At 34.2% G+C, this 27,740-nt stretch overlaps 1 protein-coding gene across 38 annotated transcripts in view; it reads right to left on the minus strand.

Annotated features, from left to right (window-relative positions):
- Positions 1–27,740, minus strand: part of LOC111045692 (Down syndrome cell adhesion molecule-like protein Dscam2) — a 460,637-nt gene that overhangs the window by 268,085 nt on the left and 164,812 nt on the right. For 12 of the 38 annotated variants that reach the window (XM_039427604.1, XM_039427612.1, XM_039427627.1 and 9 more), the window contains exons 4-5: positions 25,960–26,098; positions 13,555–13,716 (exon numbers count right to left, since the gene is read on the minus strand). In XM_039427604.1, coding sequence (XP_039283538.1) covers positions 13,555–13,716; positions 25,960–26,098 — 301 coding nt within the window. The other 26 variants (XM_039427609.1, XM_039427616.1, XM_039427618.1 and 23 more) reach the window with 9 other exon arrangements.

The following is a 27,740-nucleotide window of genomic DNA, read 5'->3' on the forward strand; positions in this document are numbered from 1 at the left end:
TTCAATCCAACATTAACTGTAGTTTGATTCACTTCAAAAACTGTGAGCCTTGATTGAATGAAAATCATTGATTATAATAATAACATTTTATAATTATTCATCAATTACAAATTATAGTTATAATTAATAATAATATTAATATAGAATTAAATTATCAATTATTATTGAAGTTATTCATAAGGAGTGTATAGTTAAAAACAAGTCTAATCGATAGCTGAATATTCATTGAAAGGATATTATATTCGACGCCATTACTCGAACCTGATTGGCTGAAGCAGTTTAACGTCAAGAGATAGCGGGTGACATTGGAGTTGGAACCCACCAATAGATTCGTAGAGGAGCGTTCGGTGTTAAGCCTACAGTTTTCATGCTTTTTGATTGGTTTGATCAAGGTTAAGCGATGAATTTACTGCTCCGAGTAAAAAAGATTATTTATAAATCACATATAGTATAATGTGTATACTGCAATGTGATGTTGAATTTTCTTCCAAATATGACTTATTATAATCGTCAAAATATATTTGTTCAGAATACCTCTGTGACAGTAATCAACATCAACATTCATCAGTTAGAGACTATTGAGAATTTGATCTTATATTGGATTCTAGTAGAATGATATACCTTCTGAAATAACAATTAACTATTTAGAACAACCAATTTTTGTCGCTCAGCAGTGAGAGTACTTAAACAGAAAACTAAAAACTTACTAGAGAATCATTATTTAATAAGCTTCTCAATATTTTATATCAAAGTAAAATGGTATCCTCTATCAACTACTCATCTACTAGAAGACACTAGAAGACGTTGCAGAATTAAATCTATTCAATAAAATTGAGATGTATTCTTCATTTCCAGATTCTATTAATTTCAGAGGGCGTTTGTAAATTGATGATTGATTGTTGTACATCAAATTGAGATTTCAATTCTCTATCATCTTCTGGACTCTTGTTTAATCAAATAGCTCATATTCAAAATCAAATTAAAATGCATTCTTCTCATCGTGAACCAAATCCTATAAGACGCTGCATTTCCTTGATCAGCCTACCATAGTCTTGGCTAGGATAATAGGAGTTGCCATTGCTGTCCTGCCAAAGTGTGACATCGACGAAGTCGGCCACAAAACTGGGCACTTCGCATTTCATGATCACACTGTTACCTCTTATCACATACTCGTTGTCCGCCTCTGCTTCATACGTCTGCACAACAACTGGAAGGAAAATGAGATAAGAAGAGAAAGAAAAGATTGGAACATGAATTTCAACTGCTGCGTGTGTCTTCACAAGAACTATAGTGATGTCCACGTTATAATGGCAAAGGAGAAAGAAAGGAAAACAACGTTGCCGATCCTGAGTCTTGTCAATGCTTTCTATAGACGGTAGCTTTTACAGGTTTATTGATGTAATATTAACTGATCATTCTCGTTTAAAATAATCAATTATATTCTATTAAGCAAGGAATTATATTTTTCAATAATGTCATGATGAATTTTCATAATTGAGATTAAATATTTTGTTAATTAATTATTCTAAATTGTTAAAAGACGATCTGGCAACAGAGCAAAGCGGGAAAGAGATAGCGCTATCTGCTTTGTTGAATGATAGACAAGGATAGCAATAACATTGTACAGATTATACGCGCCGCGAACATGAGCAATTCACTAATCAGCTGAATATATCTGTATTTTTAAGAACCGGTAGATATAAAGCTTTAAGATAGATATAAAAAGATAGGCATCAGCTGTTTAAAAGTGAATTGCTCATGTTCGCGGCGCGTAGATATATCTGTACGCACCTTAACACTGCCATTATAACGTGGACCTCACTATAGAAGGAAAAGAAGAAAAAGAGAGAGAGAGGAAATCGGAATTGAAACTGATTTTCACGTCTGCAAAACAATTGGAAGGGAGAGAAGGAGAACGAGAAAAAATATATTGAAAGCAACAATTCAGAAATTTGATCAACCTGTATTAATTTTTGAAGGAGAAAAATCATTTGATGTCGACAGCTTCATAAATGTTAACAGAATAGTTGCAACAGCTGAAAAATAACTTTCTAGTTTAGCATGTTGTGATCAATATTTTCTATTATGATTTGTTTGCTTTTGTAATTGAATTTTGTAAATAATGCCAACCAAAGACCTTAAAGAGATAAGGTCTTTAGGGTCTTTGATGCCAACCTGCTGTAGGATAATTTCCTGAAAAGCAACTGTATCAAATAAATAAAAAACAAAGAATAAAAATTGGATGAGTTTTGAGTAGTGACCACAACCAGGTTCCAGTGAAAAAGGACGGGAACATTTTGGAGGGAGAAGGTATCATTCACTCAGTCGACTCGCAAACCTCGAAAACTTATTTTCTCCTCTTTTAAATAACAGAACATATTTTACCATAATCATTAGCACTATTGGAAGCCGTATAGATTTCGCCGGAGTCTGACACCCACGACTCCAACTGAACAAAATCGGCCACAAAACTGGGGATTTTGCATTTCATGACTGCACTGTTTCCCCTTATCACGTACTCGTTTTCTGCCTCAGTTATGTAGTTCTGTGATACGACTGGATAAACAAAATTGTTATTAATATTTTTCAATAATGTCATGATGAATTTTCATAATTGAGATTAAATATTTTGTTAATTAATTATTCTAAATTGTTAAAAGACGATCTGGCAACAGAGCAAAGCGAGAAAGAGATAGAGCTATCTGCTTTGTTGAATGATAGACAAGGATAGCAATAACATTGCTAATCTAAAGGTGCTACAGATATAAGCGCCGCAAACATGAGCAATTCACTTTTAATCAGCTGATTATATCTGTATTTTACAGAAACGGTAAGATACAGATATAAAAAGCTTGGCATCAGCTGATTAAAAGAGAATTGCTCATGTTCGCGGCGCGTAGATATATCTGTACGCACCTTAACACTGCCATTATAACGTGGACCTCACTATAGAAGGAAAAGGAGGAAAAGAGAGAGAGGAAATAGGAATTGAAATTGCTTTTCACGTCTGCAAAACAATTGAAAGGGAGAGAAGGAGAACGAGAAAAAATATATTGAAATCAACAGTTCAGAATTTTGATCAACCTGTATTAATTTTTGAAGGAGAAAAATCATTTGATGTCGACTGCTTCATAAATGTTAACAGAATAGTTGCAAAAGCTGAAAAAGAACTCTCCAGCTTAGCATGTGATCAATATTTTCTGTCATGATTTGTTTGCTTTTGTAATTATTGAATTCTGTAAATAATGCCAACCTTTAAAGAAATATAGACCCACAATGCCTATGCCTTCTCAATGATAGCTCTCACTTGAAATTGAAGGCCACCATTGGGGTATTTTAGCACGAGATATTATACCTATATATTTGTAATATTATAGATTACAAAGGCATTGGTATGTAATAATCTTATAGGTTGCCCCCTCAATGGCCAATCCCAAGTACGACACTAGCGTTGCATGTGAGTCTATGCATCTTTAAGGTTGTTGATGCCAACCTGCTGTAATTTCCTGAAAAGCAACTGTATTAAATAAAATAACAGCTGAAAAATAAAAATTGGATGAGTTTTGAGTAGTGACCACAACCAGGTTAGAGTGAAAAGGACGGGAACATTTTGGAGGGAGAAGGTATCATTCACTCAGTTGACTCGCAAACCACAAGAAGTTATCTTCTCCGAGACAGAACATATTTTACCATAATCATTAGCACTATTGGAAGCCGTATAGATTTCGCCGGAGTCAGACACCCACGATTCCAACTGAACAAAATCGGCCACAAAACTGGGTATTTTGCATTTCATGACTGCACTGTTGCCCCGTATCACGTACTCGTTTTCGGCCTCAGTTATGTAGTTCTGTGATACGACTGGATAAACAAAATTGTTATTAATATTTTTCAAGTGAAAATTCATCTTAGAAAGTATTCTCCTCATATTGACAGATAACTTATGCATGAAGGAGAGGTGTATAGCGGCTTCAAGAAGAAAAACTGCACATCATTAAAATTCAAATGGAAGAACAAAGAATAGTGAGAAAAAATGCATTAGAAAGAAAAATAGAACGACATTCAAAAGACTACTGGAATCCTTGATTGATGCTGTAAAATGAGCTGGATAAATGATCATGAGTCACTCATGGGTTTACCCATAAGTATAACATGATAAAGAAAATAGTGATCAACAGAAATAGTGGCCTGAAACATGAAAATCTTCGAAAGAAGTAGTATCTGATTAAAAAAAAATGTGATTGGTATATGAGTAGTTAATTAATTAATTAAATAATTGATTAATAAATAAATCTAATTGATTAGTAAACTTGGACAAAACAGCATCGACAAGACAATAACGAGAGATGATTATAACCTGACGCCTGAAAAGAAGCAGTGTAATTAAGTTTCGTGTTAATATTCACGTGTAAAATATTTTATTAGGGTATTGTATTGGTTTAAAAAATAACTACAATATTAGTACATAGAGCTGAGATGAGAAAATGATCGAAGAATATGAATAATACAAATTTTGTCGCTGTCCTGAAATAGGAGAATATTATAATCTGACACAGAAGGATGGGTTTGTAAGGACAGGGAAAAGGTTCATTCATTCATTCAGCTTGCAAACTAATCTCAATGTTTGTGGATGTCTCTGAAACAAGATGATTCCTCTAATACGAATAGATGAATACTCTAATTAACGAGTTTACTATTTTCTACTATGGCTAACTACACGTTAACTATGTTACAAATGTTTGGAGTTCAATGTGGATTAAGTCAAGTTAACATTACATAAACGTTTTTATAGCTAACAAAAGATTGCATTAGCTGATACTGTGAATTAATTGAAAATTGAAAGTATACGAGAGAGTATGCAGTATAGAATTGAATTGAATAATTGCTTTTTTGAGGGCGGAGTTGGAGCTCTATGTCCTCTCTGCCACAAAACCTTAGGGAGAGTTTAGTATTCACTAGTATCTTAAAAGTAGAAAATCAAGTTGATAGTTGATATATATATTTTTTTGTTCATTTATTTATTTATTTATTGAACAACAAAATATGAGGAAGCAACAGATCAAATATCCATTTTCCTTCCATTATAATAATAGATCGAAAACACAAAGAAAATTTGAAATACAATTGGACAAATTAGAAATAAGAAAATTTAATATAGAAAATATTATTTTAAAGTTTATCACATTTATCAATTTTATTGTTTTAACGTATTTCAATGAAGGTTCTAGAAAAATGCTTGATACATTGAATGGAGCGCAACTATGCATCTTCTAACAAAGTGGCTCTCAATTGACATTGATCAATGGAAGATCACAATAATTTTCACATTGTTTTTACAAACAGATTCTTGTTGTCAATTGTAAGTTGAATTATCTTGATTGATGTCATAGTTATTGAATTTTTACAAATAATAGTTCCACGATTTTTTATTTCCACAATCAATATCTTGTATCTTCATCAATTTACAAACTTAATTATTGATTTGTAATAACATTGATCAATGGAAGATCATAATTATCACATTTTTGGTAACAGAATCTTGTAATAAATATTGTAAGTTGAATTATCTTGATTGATGTCATAGTTTTTGGATTTTTACAAAGAATACTTTCACGATTTTGTCTTTATTTCCAAAATCAATTTATTGTTCCTTTACCATCTTACAAACTCAATTGTCGATTGAAACTGATTGGGCCTATCAAAAAAATCTGCTTTCAAGCATGAATCGAAGTGCAATGAAGTGCTCTCCTTCTCCAAGTCGCTTCACATTTCTACACAGTATTCACAGAGCAGCATGACGAAGTCATAAACTGAAACAAAACTAAAACAATCGACTCAAGATTGTTTGATGAATCACAGAGTCCTAACTCCGCCTAATATCCTAATTTTCATTTTCAGAGTCACCCACAAACATCACGCTTCATTCACACCCCATTCACGTTGAATTATTCATTACCATAATCAGTTTTAGTACTGCTTTTAGTCGCCGGCTGAAATACAGTGCCTTCATTATCTAGCCAGGACTCAACCTGTACATAATCGGCCACAAACGAAGGTATGCTACATTTGAGAACGGCTGTGTTGCCACGAATCACGTACTCTGTCATGATTTCAGCTTCGTAGAACTGGTTTACAACTGAAATTTGAACAATTTTATGATCAAAAATATTAAGATTAAAATTGAATAAGAGAAGTGGTAACCAACAGAGAAAATGAGTTGGGAGAGAATATGAAGGAGAACATAATTGAGCCTCCATTAAAATAAATGGAAAGATTGGGTTGGTATTGAAATCGAACTCATTCACAACTGAAAATTTAAGAATTTTATGATCAAATTGGAGAAAGAAAAATCACCAAGAGAGAAAATGAGTTGAGAGATAAATATAATGGGAATAATTTGGCCTCCATTGAAATAAATGGAAAGATTGGGTTGGTATTGAAATCAAACTGGTTTACAACTGAATATTTTATGATCAAAATTGAATCAGAGAAGTGGTAACCAACAGAGAAAATGAGTTGGGAGAGAATATGAAGGAGAACATAATTGAGCCTCCATTAAGAGAAGTGGAAAGATTGGATTGATATTGGAGACAAACTGATTCACAACAGAAATTTGAACACTTTTACTATCAAAATCAAGGGAGAAACACAACGAGGTAGTTAGCGAGTAACACAATGAGATGGGAGAAGAATATAAAGGTGGAAATTATTCGGCCTCCATTGAAATAGAGGAAAATATTGGGTTGGTATTAGAATCAACTGGTTTACAACTGAATATTTTATGATCAAAATTGAATCAGAGACGTGATAACCAAGAGTGGAAATGAATTGGGAGGAAAATATTAGGATGAAACTAATTAGGTCTCTATTGAAAGAAGTGGAAAGATTGGGTTGGTATTGGAATCAAACTTATTCAAAACTGGAATTTGAACAGTTTTATGATCAAAATCGAGAGAGAAGTTACCATGAGAGAGAATTAGTTGGGAGAAGAATATAGAGGTGAAAATAATTGGGCCTCCATTGAAATAAATAGAAAAGTTGGGTTGGTAATTAATTAGAATCAACTGGTTCAAAACTGAATATTTGATGATCAAAATTGAATCAGAGAAGTGGTAAGTTAATCAAGAGTGGAAATGAATTGGGAGAAGAATATGAAGATGAAAATAATTCAGCCTCCATTAAAAGAAATGAAAAGATTGGGTTGGTATTGAAATCGAACTTCTTCACATCGAAATTTGACAATTTTATAATCAAAATCGAGAGAGAGAGAAAATGAGTTGGAGGAATAATGTGAATTTAATTGGAGCTTCCATTGAAAGGAATTCTAAAGTTGAAATCAAACTGAAATAAAATTCAATCAAACTGGTTCACAACTCAATTTTCAACAATTTATTAGACAAGATTTGAAATATGAAGGATAAAACGTAAGAATCAAGATTGAATTCAATCAGTTTGATTGAGAATCTTCTTCGAATGATGAGGAAATTATGAACACTGGGAAGAAACAATGATTAGTTGAGGAAGAAATAAGTTTGGAAAGAAATATGAGGAAATAATTGGGGGCCTTCATTTTTACAAGTGTTATCATTGGCATGGTTTGGAATGCGTTGATTGTTGAAGCATTAGAGTAATGGGAAATGAAATGACCAAACTCTTAAACAAGCTTGTTGATAACTGGAATCACAAGGATGTGTTTTTTGATAATTGATAAAATATGGAATGAACTAGAAGAATTCAAATAAAATTGAACCAAGATTGACTGAGAACCATAACTAAAATTTGAAAGAATTGAATGGATATGATTTAAATGTTTAAAAAAAATAGAAAGAGGGAAAAGTTTTTGAAAACAGTTCATTTACGATCAAGGTGAATTCATAGGTAACAAAACAGATGAATTCATGAAACAAAACAGAAGTTTAGAATATGGGAGAAGGAATTGTACTTTATCACAAATTTTAAAAATAATATACAAGGAATTTGAATAAAAAATTCAAAATTCACAATCTGCTGAAAAAGCATAAATAGACAAATCACGACGATAATACATTCATACACAAGTGAAAGTCAAATAGAAGCTGAAACTAGAAAGAAAATATAAAAAGAGATCATACAATAAAGGTAGTGATGATGAAATTCAAGTATAGCAAGAATAAAATAATTATTGTTGACAAGTTCAGCCTGAAATATTGAAAGTGTTAAAAAATAAAGAAATACACGGTTTGATTGAGGTATGAGGAGAGAGCTGACCATTTAGAAAACTAGAAGAACCAGTCCGTCTACAAATCTAGATCAAAATTGGAAGGTCAGAATTAGTCAAAATTCAAGGTCAAGGTCAAAATTATTAGGAAATAATAAGAAAACTGATGAATTTGAAGAAGTTGAAGCTGATAAATTCGTAGACAAACCAAGGTTTAAATTATGAAATGAAGAAAGGATGGGAAAATGATGTTTCATAAAAATAAACGAATGATACGAAGGATTTTGGGACGTAATTCTTTCAGAACAAGGCACCCTGACAATCGCTCCCAATGCAATACAATTGACAACGATCCCTATTCAGTGAGTCTGCCGATAGAAATTATCTGCCTGACCAAGTTCCGTGGCAGACAAATCCCCAACAAATCTGCCGGGATTCATTCCCCTATTGTTGTGAATTTATCGTGCGACTGTTTTCCTTCATCAATTTAAGCTTCATTCAAGATCTGGAAGTTACACGGAAAATGTCACGTCACAGTAGTAATAATTGAGTCACAGTTCAATGTTGTAATATTGAGTTATTAACTGACCAGTTGTTCGGACACCTACATAAAACATGATCTCATGATCTCTGAATCATGATCGCTGTAAGCAAATTACAAAGCTGTACATTGCCAGAAGCTCATGTGAGAAAGATCCTCATCCCAAAGGTATAATAGGGTAACCGTCCACTGGAACCATATTCTATTCAACCAATCCGTTCGGCCGTTCTATCGAACGAATCTGCCGGCCGTTAATTCGGCCGAATATGATCGTCCATTGAAACCGTTTAAGTCAGTCTAGTTGCCAATTATTGAATTAAATACCATCATAGCCACCAAAATTTTTCATAAACAATGATTATATTGAGATTTTGAAAATTGAATAAACAAGTATCCTCTAAATTAGTTATTCATTATTAAGCAATCTTTGTTCACAGATTCCTTTGAACATCACAACGATGATATCTTTTGTCTCGCAAATCCCACAATGGAACATGCTCTTGAACTAAACTTATCAACTTCTCATAGTCCATAGTTACAACTTTATAAAACAAAACAACTTCAAAAGATTGTGAAACAATTTTAGGTTAGAAACACTTTGTTGTCTCAGCTCGACTAGTTAGTTCGGCCGGATAGAGCCGGAAAATCCCATTCAATTCCGATCGAAAAATTGGTCGGCCGGAGACGGCCGTGCACGGCCGTATGAACCTGTTGCAATGGACGAGCATCTATTCCTTTCTTTGTTGGGGGATCGTTCGGACGAGTTCGGTAGTTTTCGGCCAATGCTATTTCGGACGAAAACGGTTCCAGTGGACGGCCCACCGTAAATCATTGACATCATAACTGAGGTTCATAAAATCTCATTCCCATGATTTTCAATTGTTCGTTTTTTTACTGTTAAATTCTCAATTCTACTATGCTTGTATGTTCATTGATGTAACTCTAAAACTCTATCAATGTCATTATATAGATACACTGAGAAGAAACTCAAATTAGTTACATGGTTCCTGAATAGCGCTAATGTAGCCAATACCAATGTTAGTAAAGTATTCATATGTATCGAACCTTGCTTGCAGCATGGACAATGGACAATTTTCATCAATCTACTAAATTCGCCTGGTCGAGTCGAGTTATAATGAAAGTTTATATCAGATTTAATTGAATCTTCAACTCTTGTGTATTACTGGAGAAGTATTACAACTGATCCCAAATACTGGAGAAGCAATCAGTTAATTTCTAAGAGCTTTTTCTATAATATATCATGTTTTTAACAACAATAAGATTAATGTGTTTATTCATTATGTCACTAACTAACAAATAATGCACTAGAATTGTTAAGGTTTGATAACTTTGGGAGAGATTGTCAGTACACCATCTTCACTCACACTGTCACTTGCAAACTTAATGAATTGAAAAAGTTGAAAAGTTGTTGCTCAATGAATTCCAACAACAACTAAACAACAAACTCAACAACTAAACAACAATTTGACAAATAAACAACAAATGTCCAACTACAACTACCGAAATCGTTGGAGGGCTGATAGACAGTTTTGTCGGTTGACACCCACTCCATGACTCTGTAACTGAATACCATATTCTTTAGAGGAAACATCGTTACTGAACGTATTCCCCGCATCATCCTGCCAGCTGATAACTGTTACAAAATCAGCGACAAACGAAGGAATACTGCACTTCAGTACAGCCGCATTACCCCTGATAACGTACTCGTTATTCACCTCGCTCTGGTAGAACTGTTCCACAACTGAAATAACCGTTATTACATGAAAAAATGCATGATACAGTATCATAGACTCCATAGGAAAGCTAATGAGAGAACTGTTACAATAATTATTACAACAAGAGCACAACATATTTCAAATAATTATTATTAATAAACCATTTAAATATAGGCCACTACAAGATATAGCGAGGTACACGTTATAATGGCAATTTGGTTAACATTGATGTTGCTATCCTTGTCTATCATTCGACAAAGCAGATAGTGCTATCCTTTTCCAGCTCCACAATTTATTTATTTTTTTTACAAGAGATGACATACCACGAAATAAATACTAAGAGTACTCGTTAAGTACTATCATAGATAAACAATAGCATGAGTAGATATCCCATGGTATAGGGCGTTCATGTCGCAACTTTTACTGTTATCTCAAGCCGATTATTATCGATTACTGTCGGTTTTTACTGTTTTGTTGGGGTGAGAGTTTATGAACGGCACAGTATGAGAGACTACCAGCGTCACACAGCTTCACGGGATAGAAGTACGTGGACTATCGGCTTGAGATAACAGTAAAAGTTGCGACATGAACGCCCTATACCATGGGATACCTACTCATGCTATTGTTTATCTATGGTACTATTTTTCTCCCAAACTTAGATAACATTTTGAAAGTTCGAGATAGGGTTATGATGTCACTCTTCTGAAACAAAGAATTTTAAATTCCGATGGTTGAAAAACTGGATAAAACCCAAAAATATTACACCATTCAATTTTTGCGTCATTTACAAAATTCACCGAAAACACAACTCACTTATTCATTTAATGTTGCCAAATCGTTTTTTACAATGTAGAAGAATCAAATCAATCGACAATATATTTCATCCCAGTTATAGAAATTTATTAATTTATCAATTGAAAATATAATTCCTTGACGAATAAAGTATAATTGATTACTTTGAACGAAAATGATCCATTAATATTAGAAAAGATACATCGGTACCAGCTATGCTCCGTTTTCATGACTTTGTCAATACATTTATAGTTGTGAACGACAATAAAAGCATTTGATATGATATCCTCTATAGAAGGCAGTGGCAAGGCAGAGAATCGGCAACGCTGTACTCCTATCATTCTCCACTGCCATTATAACGTGGACCTCATTATAGTTCTATAGACACCATGATATTAGTTTGATGAGTCGCAGGAGAATGACCTGAAATAGGAATATGATAGAATAAAGAAATCTGAAAGAAAATAGTTTTAATTTGTATAGTTGAAGAAGGGGTAGAGTGTGACAAGGACTGGGGATTTCGTATGCTTTCAATCATTTGGTTGGAGTGAGACGCCGTGTGTGAGTGAGGAGTCATAGTTATAGGCAAAGCACAATAAATTTGAAATGTAGATAAAAATTCGGGATCTCTAGGAGAGATATGTTACAGTATTTCAAATTTTAATCTGAAGAAAAAAGCTTGAAATGGAATTGAAAAAAAAACTTTATTTGGCAGAGTTTGGACTTTTAAGTACTCTCTACCACTCAAAGCTATGAATAGAGTCTACAGAAGTGGACAGGATTATTTCTACAGAAGTCGGAAATTCCAGTTCTCTCAAAAAGTCAAACAATAGTAATTTATGAAAAATCATTTGAATATATTCCATACGAAATATTTTTTATCATAAATAAATAAAGACTAATAATTTTGTCTTACGAAAATAAAAATCTTTTCCGAATGGAATAGACAATCATAAATTAATGTCAACCGTGTTATTCAATTATGGAAACCTAAAACTTTCAGGAGATCTCTATAAGAATCTATATATGTATGTCACTAAATCTTTGTTATATTTCAGAAAATCTAGCTGACTACTCTCCAAGTATACAAAATACAAAATTCTTACTCGACGCCATTACCCGAACCTGATTGGCTGAAGCAGATTGATGTCGAGAGATAGCGGGTGACATTGGAGTTGGAATCTACCAATAGAATTGCAGAGGGGCGTTTCGTGTCAGGGTTTACAGATGCCTTGCTCTCTGATTGGTCAAAACGTTATAAAACAACAACAGCCCATTATTCCCAGTTTAGGAGAGATTATGACATTTTTCTACTTTCTAAACGACATTACTAGATTCAAAATTTTTATAACTTGTCAATAATTGACATAATTGGAATAATTATTATTCCAAAGTAATATTCTGAGACAAGAAATTTATAGTGGGTGACATACACGCGACCTTTTGGACTTAATTGCCATTAAAATTTGAAAGAGGAATAGTACAAGCTGAGCTTAATTTTCCTCTTTCAGATTATATCTATTATTGTCATTGTAAAAATTGAATGAAAAAGACTAAGAGATTGTCAAAAACCACAGATTTATTGATACTTAGAAAGACCGGTTTCGGTTATTACACCATTGTCAATCTCTGATAAACTAAAACTTAATACAAGAGCAGCAGAATTTACTAGACAGTCTCGCTGGGCCAATGGCAGGCGTTCATGCCCTTGACCAATAGCAGTACTCGCCTACTAGTATAAATTCTGCTGCTCTTGTATTTAGTTTTAGTTTATCAGAGATTGAAAATGGTGTAATAACCGAAACCGGTCTTTCTAAGTATTAATAAATCTGTGGTTTTTTGACAATTTCTTAGTCTTTTTCATTCAATATGAATAATGACCACAATATCAACTTCTCAACTACACAAAAAATGAAATTGTAATAATTGTTTTTATAAATAAATGATTGATTGATTATTGTTGTTGACCATCCCTATTTCTGATGTAAGAAGCTCCAGTTTTCCCTGCAATAATTTTTGTAAAGTAACGCTCATTGAATTTTCATCTAGCTTTTCTCATTAATGTCAATGTTAGCAGTGGCAGAAGACTTCAGGGTAGTTGATAACAATTAATTTTGATCACAGTTGAAAAATTACCTATGATAGCATACGATTTAAAAAAAATATATAAATAAGCAATTATTATTAGAATGGGATAAAATTTATCATATTTCACAACTTTATTGTGCTTTGCCCAAGTAGAATCTTAAAATCCTATTTTCAACAAAATACTGTTTGAAAATTTCTACCAAAATCAGTTCCCGGGTAATATTCGTCACCAGAGTCGGTATGCCATGAGACAACTGACACAAAATCAGCTACAAATGACGGCACCTGACACTTGAGGACGGCCGCATTGCCTCGTATGGCGTACTCCTTATTGACGTCAGTTTCGTACGACTGAGATACCACTGAAATTGGTGAAAATAATCAAGGATTAAGGCTGAAAATTGTTTAATATTCAAGGATGGAACCCTTACTAACAGATCTAGAAAATCGTTGATAGTGAAAAATTGAGAAAGTGGTGAAAATAATCTAGGATTATGGCTGAAAAATGATTTAATTCGAGGTGGAAACCCTTACTTACAAATCTCGATTATCTTGGATAGTGAAGGATTGAGAAAGTCTATAGAAATTGGCGAAAATAATTAAGGCTGAAAGTTTACTAATTAGAATATGAAACCCTAAATAACAGATGTAGATCATCGTTGATAGTGGAGAATTGAGAGTCTTTCATACGACTGAAATCGTAGAAAATGATCAAGGTTCGAGGCTAGAAATTGATTTATTAGAGGATGAAAACCTTACGACCACAAATTAGACAGATTTGATACAGTGTTGAGCAATATGTTTTTGTACGTCTAATATTGTTAGAAATAATGTTGAATTAAGACAAAATATATATATCAATTCCAGGATTTAAAACTGAATTCATTTCATTTGAAACCTTATTAACAACGGAAGCTACTTCATCGTGAAATAGATTTGAAATTGATGTTGCTGAGACATAAAGTCTGGGAGTATATATGACTACTTCAAGTGACTCAATAATGCTATCCCCTGTAAGCCAAAACCACAAAATGAAGAAATACTCATTACTTGAGGAAACCAAAGAGACTGAACCTAACCAGAGAAGTTGTTCATAAATTTGTGGCCATAACTATAAAGATAAGGAGACTCCAAGTAGATTCACTACTGAAATATTATATGATACTGCAGGTTTAAAAAAATATATATTGCAAGGAGATTTAACAACAAAAAATTTAGAGAGAACAACAAATTAGAAAGAGAGAAAAGAGAAGAGGGAATAGGGTGATGGTTCTCCACAGTGATTGTTGCTTGAGTGAGCGATGAAACGTTAGAACAGTGCAACATCAAAAGACATTTGGAGAGATTTCAAACAACTGTTTATTGGAATACAGACCAATCTTTGCAACTGAAGTTTGTAGTTTATGAGCTTAAACTCTCATATATCACCATCCTTCATATTGGTTCAATTTCAGAATTCATTATTTATTGGGATAAGATGAACATGAATTCAATAATGAAAGGAATAAGCAATTAGACAAATTAGTCAATAAAAAAATTGATAAATATTTCATAAATAGTACGTGAATTTACTTGATAAATCCCTATTTATGGGAAGCCAACCGGAAGTAAGTTATCAATTCAAGTTTCGAGAGGCTGATAAAAATGATTCATCAACAATATTCTGACTACAATGACACCCAGTTTCCTACAGAAAACCATCACAGTTATTAATTCAGGTATTTTGTGACTATAATCTACATCTGTTATGGAACATGGACTCAAAATAAATGGTTCATCTTGAAATATTAATGTTATCTTTGGTTTCTGCGTGAGTATTCAGTCTCATTAATTCATTGACGTTTTTCACTGTACGACATGGAATGAGTTCAAGTGAGAATCTCTCCAAATATCACACTTGATTCAGAATTTCTGAACTATAAACTGTGTATTTGGATGAATCTAGAATTATTTTGCAAAATCTACAAATATCGACGATAGTTTTTGTAGAGTTCATATGAACCTTTTTAGAAATCTCCAAACTTCACTTTGATGTTGCACTACTCTCTCGACTAAAACACTTGTTCTACAAGGAACTCGCTCACGCTACCAAAAGTGTCTCCAGGGTAGAACTCTTCGCCTTTATCAGTATGCCACGACACAACCGACACAAAATCTGCCACAAACGATGGCACCTGGCATTTTATGATGGCAGAATTGCCACGTATGGCAAACTCCTTCGGCACATCAGTCTCATAAGACTGCGAAACAACTGTAAAACAACCCAACAATTGCAAACACACACACATAAAATATACAACATCATGGAAAAATGAAATAGATTTAGATAAAAATTAATACATAACTTCACCACCTGGAAGATATTCTTAAACATTAGACAAACGACAAAAATATATTTACTAACACAAGTAAAACATTTCACAGTTTTATATACAGTAATAGTGACCATTATCAAAATGATAAGAGAATGATGGGCATAAAAATAATATGATGCTATTTCAAGTAAAATATAATAATTATATTATTAATTATAATGATTATGATTGCATACTATGATATACTGTTGAATTATGATACATATATGTATGTTATAAATAGATACTATTATTTATAGTAAATACTATTATATTTTATTGAATACAGGGTGTAGTATTTTAAATACTACAAGTTATACTATTGTTAAATTATCGACACTAATATGATAATGTGGAAGAATGGATGAAATAGCAATATAATCTGATCGGATTTCTAATCTAGCCTGATGCATTAAATTGGTTCCTAATTTATAATATGGATGGAGAGTTGATATCCTTGTATTTCTCATCGAAGCATGTCGAATTGTTTCAAGATACTATAATGGGAACTCATGTAACTAGATTGTCGATGAGCGGAATAATATTTATTTAAGATGTAATCCTATATCTAACATAACATGATTAAAATATTATTTATCCTACTTATAGTTTTCTCATGTACGTTATTTATTTAAATTGAAATTCTTCATCCAACTGTCTAATTTGAAAAGTTATGAATCAAATCGTTGCCTTAACTGAATCCATTTCCAAAATAACTACACATCATAAAAACCTTGTAGAAGCTGATTATTGTAAAATGATTGAATGATACATGAGTTTTCTTATACAACTGAGATATTTTCATATACAGATGAGTTCATCCAGAATCGACTTGAGGATTCGTTCCAAAACATACAAATTTTTGTGTCAGAAAAAAATCACTTTTCACATTTTAGTATCATTATGTTTACATTGCCCAATTAAAATGATCAAGTGCGATTGACTACAACATATTAGTGTACATGTTGTACATGTTGATTCATTCGCAATTGCGCTTATTGTAATGTGCAATTGTGTTTATTCCATGCAATAATAGATTAATTTTAATTTGAAATCGATCGAATTTGTAATAGGAATCATATTTGCTACATAAATCTGATACTATTCCCACAGAAAGCGTTTAGGAAAGTTTTGGGGAATTTGATGCAACTGAATACCATTTTCACATGTTCCAGTGTTATTTAGAATGTTTCCAAGTAAGTCTATGTATTATCAAACCATGTTTATTTATTGGCCAATATTCAAAGTCCTCCTGTATAGTTATTCAAATAAATGAATCATTTTTTAAGAAACACTTTTTTCTAGCATGATGTTTTCCAATATTCATTATCATATAAATCATATTTCATTAAATTACAACCAATTACTTTAATGAAAAAAAGTCTGGGTAATATTACACCAAAACAACTTGTTTTCAACACCCAAAATTGAGTGATATCTCGATAGATATCTGACATTGACAAATATTATAGATATCTATATTTTCTCTATGCTTGAATTCATCAATATTTGTGGAAAATTATGATCTTAACATCGCAGTTCTTAATGAACTAAGTAACACAAGAAAATAACGATTGGACACAAGACAAATTGACAAGTCTAGATACCAGTGTAGGCCTATCATAAATATCTAGTGGGTAACGGTCAAGATTCAAGGTAAAGTAAGAATGAAGAATACTTTAGTATAACTCCGACAACTGAAATGTCCCTTCATATTACGATGAACAAAGAAAAAACAAAGATTGTGTACAGTCCCTTCTCAATGTATGTCTACATTCCTTTCAAAATGTATACACGAACCTGTACCTTGAAAATGCCTCCAATCACCATCTATTGAGTGGAAGATTGATAAATATTCATCGGAAGGGAATTCCACAGGATGTTTATAAGAATGGACATGCTAGGCGTCCGTTCCAAGGTACAAATTTCAATAATTTCTAATGCTCCTGTCACCTGACTGTGGTACAACTAAAATTGTTCTAGCTTTAGAATATTATTGACGGTTCTCTTGTAACTTTGAGTACAACTGAATGGAGAGGAAGTGCTTTCAAAGATGGAATGAGGTGGAAGAATAGAAACGATCTTGGTACTAGGTAAGAGAGAGAGAGAGAGAGATTAGATTGGATTAGAGTTCTTTATTAATGTATGTTGCAATAATGTTACAGAGAGAGATAGTAACAGATACTATGTTACAGAGAGAGATAGTTAAAGATACTATGTTGAAGAGAGAGAGAGATTGAGAGAATGATAGGAGAGAATAATACTAGAGAAGATTGACTATTTAACGATAAAGACAATTACAAAGCACAGGAGAAAAGGGATGAAAAGGAAGATAAACGAAAAAGAGAAACTATACAAAACAATGAGAGAGAATTTAAGTTGAAGGGATGAGAGGTATAGGAAGACGAAGATTACAGAAAAGGATGGATAAGGATGTAGCTGATGAGATGAAAGAAAATAGAGGAGATAAAGCAATGAAGAGAAATAGGAGAAGGAGGGGGAAGATTTGAAGTGGAAGGACTGGAAGGAGTGGAAGAAGGTGGAGGAGAAGAAAAATAGAAGGAGGAAGAGGAGAAGGAAAGAATGGACTGGAAGGAGTGGAAGGAGGAGGGAGTGAGAGGAGGAGGAGGAGGAGGAGGAGGAGGAGGAAGAGGAGCAGAGGGAGATGAGAAGGAGGGCGAAGTAAAATAGAAGGTGAAGGATGAGGAAGAGAGGGCGATGGGAAGGAGGAGGATAAATAGAGGGAGAAGAAAAAGAGAAGGTGAAGGAGGAGGAGGAGGATTCGAAGAGAATGGACGAGGAGGAGTAGGAGGAGTAGGATTAGAGGGGAAAGAGAGGGATGAGCAGGGTGAGAGGGGGAAGAGAAGGGGGAGGATGAAGAAAAAGAGGAGGAGAATTGAAGGATGATTTGAAGAGAATAATGGACGAGGAGGAGTGGAAGGAGAATAAGGAAAGGAGGGGATGAGAAGGAGGAGGATGAAGAAAAAGAGAAGGAGAATTGAAGGAGGATTTGAAGAGAATAACGGACAGGGAGGAGTGGGAGGAGGAGGAAGAGAGGGGGAAAAGAAGGATGAGGATGGAGTGAGGAGGAAGAGAAGGAGGAGGACAAGAAGTTGAAAGAGAAGAAGAAGAAGACGAAAAAGGAAAAGGATGTGATAAGATGGAAAAGTCTTAACGATGAATAAAAATAATGTGAAGCATACGAGAAATTAGAGAGGGGGAGAAAAAAGGCTGAGATGAATGAATATAGAAAAATAATTAAGAATATCAAGAGAGAAAACAGAGAATAGATAATGAAAATCGACTATCGAAAACTTCAATAGAATTATTTTGCAAAATCTACAAATATCGACGATAGTTTTTGTAGAGTTCATATGAACCTTTTTGGAAATCTCCAAACTTCACTTTGATGTTGCACTACTCTTTCGACTAAAACACTTGTTCTACAAGGAACTCGCTCACGCTACCAAAAGTGTCTCCAGGGTAGAATTCTTCGCCTTTATCAGTATGCCACGACACAACTGATACAAAATCTGCCACAAACGATGGCACCTGGCATTTTATGATGGCAGAATTGCCACGTATGGCAAACTCCTTCGGCACATCAGTCTCATAAGACTGCGAAACAACTGTAAAACAACCCAACAATTGCAAACACACACACATAAAATATACAACATCATGGAAAAATGAAATAGATTTAGATAAAAATTAATACATAACTTCACCACCTGGAAGATATTCTTAAACATTAGACAAACGACAAAAATATATTTACTAACACAAGTAAAACATTTCACAGTTTTATATACAGTAATAGTGACCATTATCAAAATGATAAGAGAATGATGGGCATAAAAATAATATGATGCTATTTTAAGTAAAATATAATAATTACATGATTAATCATAATTATTATGATTGCATACTATAATATCCTGTTGAATTATGATACATATATGTATGTAATAAATAGATACTATTATTTATACTAGATACTATTATATTTTATTAAATACTAGATGTAGTATTTTAAATACTACAAATTTATTTATACTATTGTTAAATTATCGACACTAATATGATAATGTGGAAGAATGGATGAAATAGTAATATAATTTGATTGGATTTCTAATTTAGCCTGATGCATTAAATTGGTTCCTAAATTATAATATGGATGGAGAGTTGATATCCTTGTATTTCTCATCGAAGCATGTCGAATTGTTTCAAGATACTATAATGGGAACTCATGTAACTAGATTGTCGATGAGCGGAATAATATTTAATTAAGATGTAATCCTATATCTAACATAACATGATTAAAATATTATTTATCCTACTTATAGTTGTCTCATGTACGTTATTTATTTAAATTGAAATTCTTCATCCAACTGTCTAATTTGAAAAGTTATGAATCAAATCGTTGCCTTAACTGAATCCATTTCCAAAATAACTACACATCATAAAAACCTTGTAGAAGCTGATTATTGTAAAATGATTGAATGATACATGAGTTTTCTTATACAACTGAGATATTTTCATATACAGATGAGTTCATCCAGAATCGACTTGAGGATTCGTTCCAAAACATACAAATTTTTGTGTCAGAAAAAAATCACTTTTCACATTTTAGTATCATTATGTTTACATTGCCCAATTAAAATGATCAAGTGTGATTGACTACAACATATTAGTGTACATGTTGATTCATTCGCAATTGCGCTTATTGTGATGTGCAATTGTGTTTATTCCATGCAATAATAGATTAATTTTAATTTGAAATCGATCGAATTTGTAATAGGAATCATATTTGCTACATAAATCTGATACTATTCCCACAGAAAGCGTTTAGGAAAGTTTTGGGGAATTTGATGCAACTGAATACCATTTTCACATGTTCCAGTGTTATTTAGAATGTTTCCAAGTAAGTAATACCTATGTATTATCAAACCATGTTTATTTATTGGCCAATATTCAAAGTCCTCCTGTATAGTTATTCAAATAAATGAATCATTTTTTAAGAAACACTTTTTTCTAGCATGATGTTTTCCAATATTCATTATCATATAAATCATATTTCATTAAATTACAACCAATTACTTTAATGAAAAAAAGTCTGGGTAATATTACACCAAAACAACTTGTTTTCAACACCCAAAATTGAGTGATATCTCGATAGATATCTCACATTGACAAATATTATAGATATCTATATTTTCTCTATGCTTGAATTCATCAATATTTGTGGAAAATTATGATCTTAACATCGCAGTTCTTAATGAACTAAGTAACCCAAGAAAATAACGATTGGACACAAGACAAATTGACAAGTCTAGATACCAGTGTAGGCCTATCATAAATATCTAGTGGGTAACGGTCAAGATTCAAGGTAAAGTAAGAATGAAGAATACTTTAGTATAACTCCGACAACTGAAATGTCCCTTCATATTATGATGAACAAAGAAAAAACAAAGATTGTGTACAGTCCCTTCTCAATGTATGTCTACATTCCTTTCAAAATGTATACACGAACCTGTACCTTGAAAATGCCTCCAATCACCATCTATTGAGTGGAAGATTGATAAATATTCATCGGAAGGGAATTCCACAGGATGTTTATAAGAATGGACATGCTAGGCGTCCGTTCCAAGGTACAAATTTCAATAATTTCTAATGCTCCTGTCACCTGACTGTGGTACAACTAAAATTGTTCTAGCTTTAGAATATTATTGACGGTTCTCTTGTAACTTGAGTACAACTGAATGGAGAGGAAGTGCTTTCAAAGATGGAATGAGGTGGAAGAATAGAAACGATCTTGGTACTAGGTAAGAGAGAGAGAGAGAGATTAGATTGGATTAGAGTTCTTTATTAATGTATGTTGCAATAATGTTACAGAGAGAGATAGTAACAGATACTATGTTACAGAGAGAGATAGTTAAAGATACTATGTTGAGGAGAGAAAGGAGGAGAGAAAGGAGGAGAGAAAGGAGGAGAGAAAGGAGGAGAGAAAGGAGGAGAGAAAGGAGGAGAGAAAGGAGGAGAGAAAGGAGGAGAGAAAGGAGGAGAGAAAGGAGGAGAGAAAGGAGGAGAGAAAGGAGGAGAGAAAGGAGGAGAGAAAGGAGGAGAGAAAGGAGGAGAGAAAGGAGGAGAGACGAGGAGGAGAGAAAGGAGGAGAGAAAGGAGGAGAGAAAGGAGGAGAGAAAGGAGGAGAGAAAGGAGGAGAGAAAGGAGGAGAGAAAGGAGGAGAGAAAGGAGGAGAGAAAGGAGGAGAGAAAGGAGGAGAGAAAGGAGGAGAGAAAGGAGGAGAGAAAGGAGGAGAGAAAGGAGGAGAGAAAGGAGGAGAGAAAGGAGGAGAGAAAGGAGGAGAGAAAGGAGGAGAGAAAGGAGGAGAGAAAGGAGGAGAGAAAGGAGGAGAGAAAGGAGGAGAGAAAGGAGGAGAGAAAGGAGGAGAGAAAGGAGGAGAGAAAGGAGGAGAGAAAGGAGGAGAGAAAGGAGGAGAGAAAGGAGGAGAGAAAGGAGGAGAGAAAGGAGGAGAGAAAGGAGGAGAGAAAGGAGGAGAGAAAGGAGGAGAGAAAGGAGGAGAGAAAGGAGGAGAGAAAGGAGGAGAGAAAGGAGGAGAGAAAGGAGGAGAGAAAGGAGGAGAGAAAGGAGGAGAGAAAGGAGGAGAGAAAGGAGGAGAGAAAGGAGGAGAGAAAGGAGGAGAGAAAGGAGGAGAGAAAGGAGGAGAGAAAGGAGGAGAGAAAGGAGGAGAGAAAGGAGGAGAGAAAGGAGGAGAGAAAGGAGGAGAGAAAGGAGGAGAGAAAGGAGGAGAGAAAGGAGGAGAGAAAGGAGGAGAGAAAGGAGGAGAGAAAGGAGGAGAGAAAGGAGGAGAGAAAGGAGGAGAGAAAGGAGGAGAGAAAGGAGGAGAGAAAGGAGGAGAGAAAGGAGGAGAGAAAGGAGGAGAGAAAGGAGGAGAGAAAGGAGGAGAGAAAGGAGGAGAGAAAGGAGGAGAGAAAGGAGGAGAGAAAGGAGGAGAGAAAGGAGGAGAGAAAGGAGGAGAGAAAGGAGGAGAGAAAGGAGGAGAGAAAGGAGGAGAGAAAGGAGGAGAGAAAGGAGGAGAGAAAGGAGGAGAGAAAGGAGGAGAGAAAGGAGGAGAGAAAGGAGGAGAGAAAGGAGGAGAGAAAGGAGGAGAGAAAGGAGGAGAGAAAGGAGGAGAGAAAGGAGGAGAGAAAGGAGGAGAGAAAGGAGGAGAGAAAGGAGGAGAGAAAGGAGGAGAGAAAGGAGGAGAGAAAGGAGGAGAGAAAGGAGGAGAGAAAGGAGGAGAGAAAGGAGGAGAGAAAGGAGGAGGAGAAGAAAAATAGAAGGAGGAAGAGGAGAAGGAAAGAATGGACTGGAAGGAGTGGAAGGAGGAGGGAGTGAGAGGAGGAGGAGGAGGAGGAGGAGGAGGAGGAGGAAGAGAAGGAGGAGGACAAGAAGTTGAAAGAGAAGAAGAAGAAGACGAAAAAGGAAAAGGATGTGATAAGATGGAAAAGTCTTAACGATGAATAAAAATAATGTGAAGCATACGAGAAATTAGAGAGGGGGAGAAAAAAGGCTGAGATGAATGAATATAGAAAAATAATTAAGAATATCAAGAGAGAAAACAGAGAATAGATAATGAAAATCGACTATCGAAAACTTCAATACAATAATGTGATAAAGACAATCGGAAATGGAGTGATTTTACACGTTCTATGTTCAGGATATTAGTCATCCACGCAAAAGTAGAAGAAGATAGAGACGAAGAAGAAGAAGAAGAAGAAGAAGAAGAAGAAGAAGAAGAAGAAGAAGAAAAAAAGAAGAAGAAGAAGAAGAAGAAGAAGAAGAAGAAGAAGAAGAGAAGAAGAAGAAGAAGAAGAAGAAGAAGAAGAAGAATAATTAGTGCTTGAGAAGAAGGATGTAAAGGAAGAAAGGATACGCATACAGAGAAGGACAGATAGCACGTTTCCTGGCCAAGTCGAGAGGAGACTCTCAAAGGACAAAAATAGAAGACATCTGTCACATTCTTCTTTCTTTTCTACTTGGTCTTCGTCATCTCTCTCTTTCTCAGCTGCAATGAGCCAGCCAGACGCAATTTGCATAACACATAATATGATGGGGCGCATACTGCCTACATTATGACTTCATCTAGGCCTAGCTGGAGAGAACCTACTAGCCAAAGAACACTGGAGATGCTTCCAATTCAAATAAAAACATTCCATGGTTTTGTTGGGAATTATTTGAAACATACGAATATCTAGAAAGGGTTTAGGGAAATATGAAAATTAGAAAATACTTCTTCGATTATCATTGAAATCACATGATACCAGATATTACATTGATAATATATTATATTAGATACCTCCAATTTGTTGAAAATAGAGATACCGGTTTCGGTTGTTACACCATTATCAATCTCTGGTAAACTGAAGCTAAAGTAAAGTATTCTGCCGAGCACTGTTAGGCTAGCTTCACACACATTGGGTTTCATTCGGTTCGGTTCGGCTCGTTGCCGAAAAAGAATGAGGCTTTCATACATATCGGGCTTTAATTCGTATGGTTCTAATCAGGTATTTTCTTCTCAAACACTTCTGTGTTTGGATTTTACAATTCATGCTGGTGATAAAATATAAAAGATGGTGTTTAAATGGTAAGATGTGATTTCTTAAACAACAAAATTTTCAATTTAATTAAAAATTGTGAGCCGAATCACCCTTTCATACTTATCGGAATTTGCCGAAAACGAAACGAACCGAACCGAACCAAATGTGTGTGAAAGTAGCCCTTCGATAGAAAAGAATTTGTATCTGATGGAATTTATTAGAATCAAATGAGCGTTCGGTTCTATGCGGTTTATATTCGGTACCGAATTCAAACCGAATTACCGTTTCACACTTATCGGAATTTGCCGAAAACGAAACGAACCTAATGTGTGTGAAACTAGCCTTATTGATGGAAGCCGTGACATTCCAACAGCCATTGGCCTAGACTACACTGTAGCACAGAGGAAAGAAACACTATATGCTTATTCCGTGACTGTAGTAACTAACTAACCATAACTATCGTTATATAATTAATATAGCCTAGACAAGCCACTTCCCAATTAGGCCTAGCGGTTCATACAAAATAGTTCAATTACATTGATTTGGAATAGAACATGTGAAAATGGCATTACAATAGTTATACTCTTATCAAAAACAAAGAGATTCTATTTAAAAACTCATTCTCTTGATGTCTGCTAAGAAAACTCAAGAACATCCTATTTCCAACCTAAATTTCCGGATACAAACTTTTATAACCTGTCAAGTTCCTATCTAAAATTTAATTTTCTATACTTTGATCCTATTCCCAAACTTAATTTCCGGATACAACCTTATAGAACCTCAATATAAACTCATCATTCGAAGTCCCCATCTCCCTCATAAATTTTTCCCTACTCCATCACTATTTTCAAACTTGATTCCTAAATAAAATTCTATTTTCCCATATATCCGTCCTCTTTCTAACCTTACTTTCTGAATACAGCCATTCATAACCTTAATATGAGCCCATTCTTTTAGGTTTCCATCTTTCTTATTAATCTTACTAAACTATAACACTACTTTTAAACTCAATTTCTAAATCAAAGTTTACTTTTCCATATTTCCTACCTCAATTTCTGAATAATACCTTTTTCAACCTCCATAAATGAACCCATCATTTCAAGTTTTCGTTCCCTCTCACGAATTTATCTCATCATTCTAGGTTTCCGTTTCCCCCCAACAATTTTTCTCAACTTCGACACTATTTTCAAACCTATTCCCACATCAAAAATCATTTTACCACACTTCGGTCTGATTTTCCAACGTTAATTGTTACAATTAGGCCTATAGTCTTCCATATGAACCCATACTTCTAATTTTCCAACTTCCTAATCACTCTTCCAGTAATATTTAGGTTTCCAATCTTCCTTATGAATGTTTCTAAACTCCTATCTTCCAACGTCAGTTAGAATTTTTCATATACTTTCGATTTTCGAATCACTCTTCCAGTTAATATTTAGGTTTCCAATCTTCCTTATGAATGTTTCTAAACTCGTATCTTCCAACCTTAATTTGAATTATAATCTTTCATAATAAACCCATACTTTTAATTGTCTAATCATTCTTCCAGTTAATATTTGAGTTTCCATCTTCCACATATATTTATTTAAGTTCCGACACAATTTTCAACGTTAATTGCTAATTGAATGGTAAAATAAAGTCCGACATTTACCTGCTCTAACGTTGACATCCTTGGAATGAATGGACCCGACCGAATTCTTGGCCAGACAGATGTAAACCTGGGCGTGCACCTCTTGCCGGTAATCCTCGGCTCTGAAAGGCGGGAAAACCAAATTTCCATTTGGTTGCACCTGTTCAAAACAATAGACAAAGCTGCATAAATGTTTCTCTTTATTTATTCCTTCACAATTATAATACTTGAGACAAGGCACAACAGGGACTCAGGCCCATAAATTGTTTCCAAGTGAATGAATATCACTCTGGAGAGATCTAAGGTGATGATAGACATGCTAATTATACAGAAATTTATGAGCTCAGGTCTAAGACCGAATTCACATTTGTTTACTTAATGCAGAGATAGAATAGAAGATAATCTATAATATAATAAAGAGAAGAATTGGCTTATGTGGGGGATAAGAAATACACGAATGACTCATCATCACGTCTGAACTACTCAACTGATTAACTTGAAACATTGCATATAGATTCTTCATTCACCGAGGATGGTTATAGGCATATTTTCAATGCTTAGTTTTAATGCTCCGCCCAATGTGGGCGTGTCTTGTCTCGGCCAATGGCAGCCTACTACAATGGGCCCGTTCTGTGTACATGGAATGTGGTAAATTGTCCGATTCACAATTTACCAAGTAAAAAGTTCCACGTTCCATTGGAGGAATTTTGACAGATTCTGTTCCAGAAACCTGTTCCAGTTCCAACTTTCTGCCCACAGTCGAAATGTGGTAGATTGTCCGACCTGGTACAGTTCCAACTATCTGAGCTCTCATTGGTCGATTATTGTAGTCTGCTTGCTTCTCTGCGTGTGCGCTGATAGTTTGTTTACCATAGAATTATAGCATAGAATACATAACCAACAATATGATGTTTGATAACCATTCATTAATAATGAATTTTTCTCGATAGAAAATTTGAGAGTAATGGAATAAAAGAAATTTACACTTTTCTAGACGGTAGTTTGTAGAACAGCCTTTCTTCATTCACGCAGCTAGTAAACGACACATTTTAGTGTAAATCAACCTTATATGTGCGCGCCATAAGCTTGAACCAACGATTTTGAAATGGCGTTCCATGGGAACATTTTGCACTAGTCATGTGATGGAACAATTTACGATTGGAACTGGAACAATTTACTGTACACAGAACGTACACATTGATAGGTCAGGCAAATAACAAACATAGAGCTTCATTCACAGCTTTTATATTCAGATGCTCGAAATTCAATCATCTCAATTCAATTAGTGATTAATTAATTAAATTGTGTAACAACCGGAACTAAGTTGTTAATTCCTCAAACGAATTAGTAGTTGTAGCAGCTTCAAGTTAGTTTGTAAGATGTTTTTAAATTTTCACCCTACTTAGGCCATTATTATTAATTTAGGTTATAGTGAATTATTATTTGAATGTAAAAGTAATTATAATGGAGGAATTGATAGACGTTTTTGATGCGATTGATTAAGATGACTGCGAAGAAATCTTAAAACTGAGAAAAATTGGGCAAAAACGAATGATTTAAATTTCTGGGATGATGGAGAATTTTCTTAATGGTTTTGCTTGAGTAAAGCAACTGCCAATCCAGTATTTGATTAAATAAACCACTTGATAGAAAATAAGACAATTTTTAACAGTGGTCTTTGATTAGGAAACATATTTTTAATAACATGTAACTGGGATATTATGCTTTCGAGAGATTTCTAATAAACGAGGAAGACCGTAGTAGATTTAAGCGTAACAAAATCGCTTTTTTAAAAACATACT

The sequence above is a fragment of the Nilaparvata lugens genome, chromosome 5, assembly GCF_014356525.2.
Source record: "Nilaparvata lugens isolate BPH chromosome 5, ASM1435652v1, whole genome shotgun sequence".
NCBI classification, from domain to species: Eukaryota; Metazoa; Arthropoda; class Insecta; order Hemiptera; family Delphacidae; genus Nilaparvata; species Nilaparvata lugens.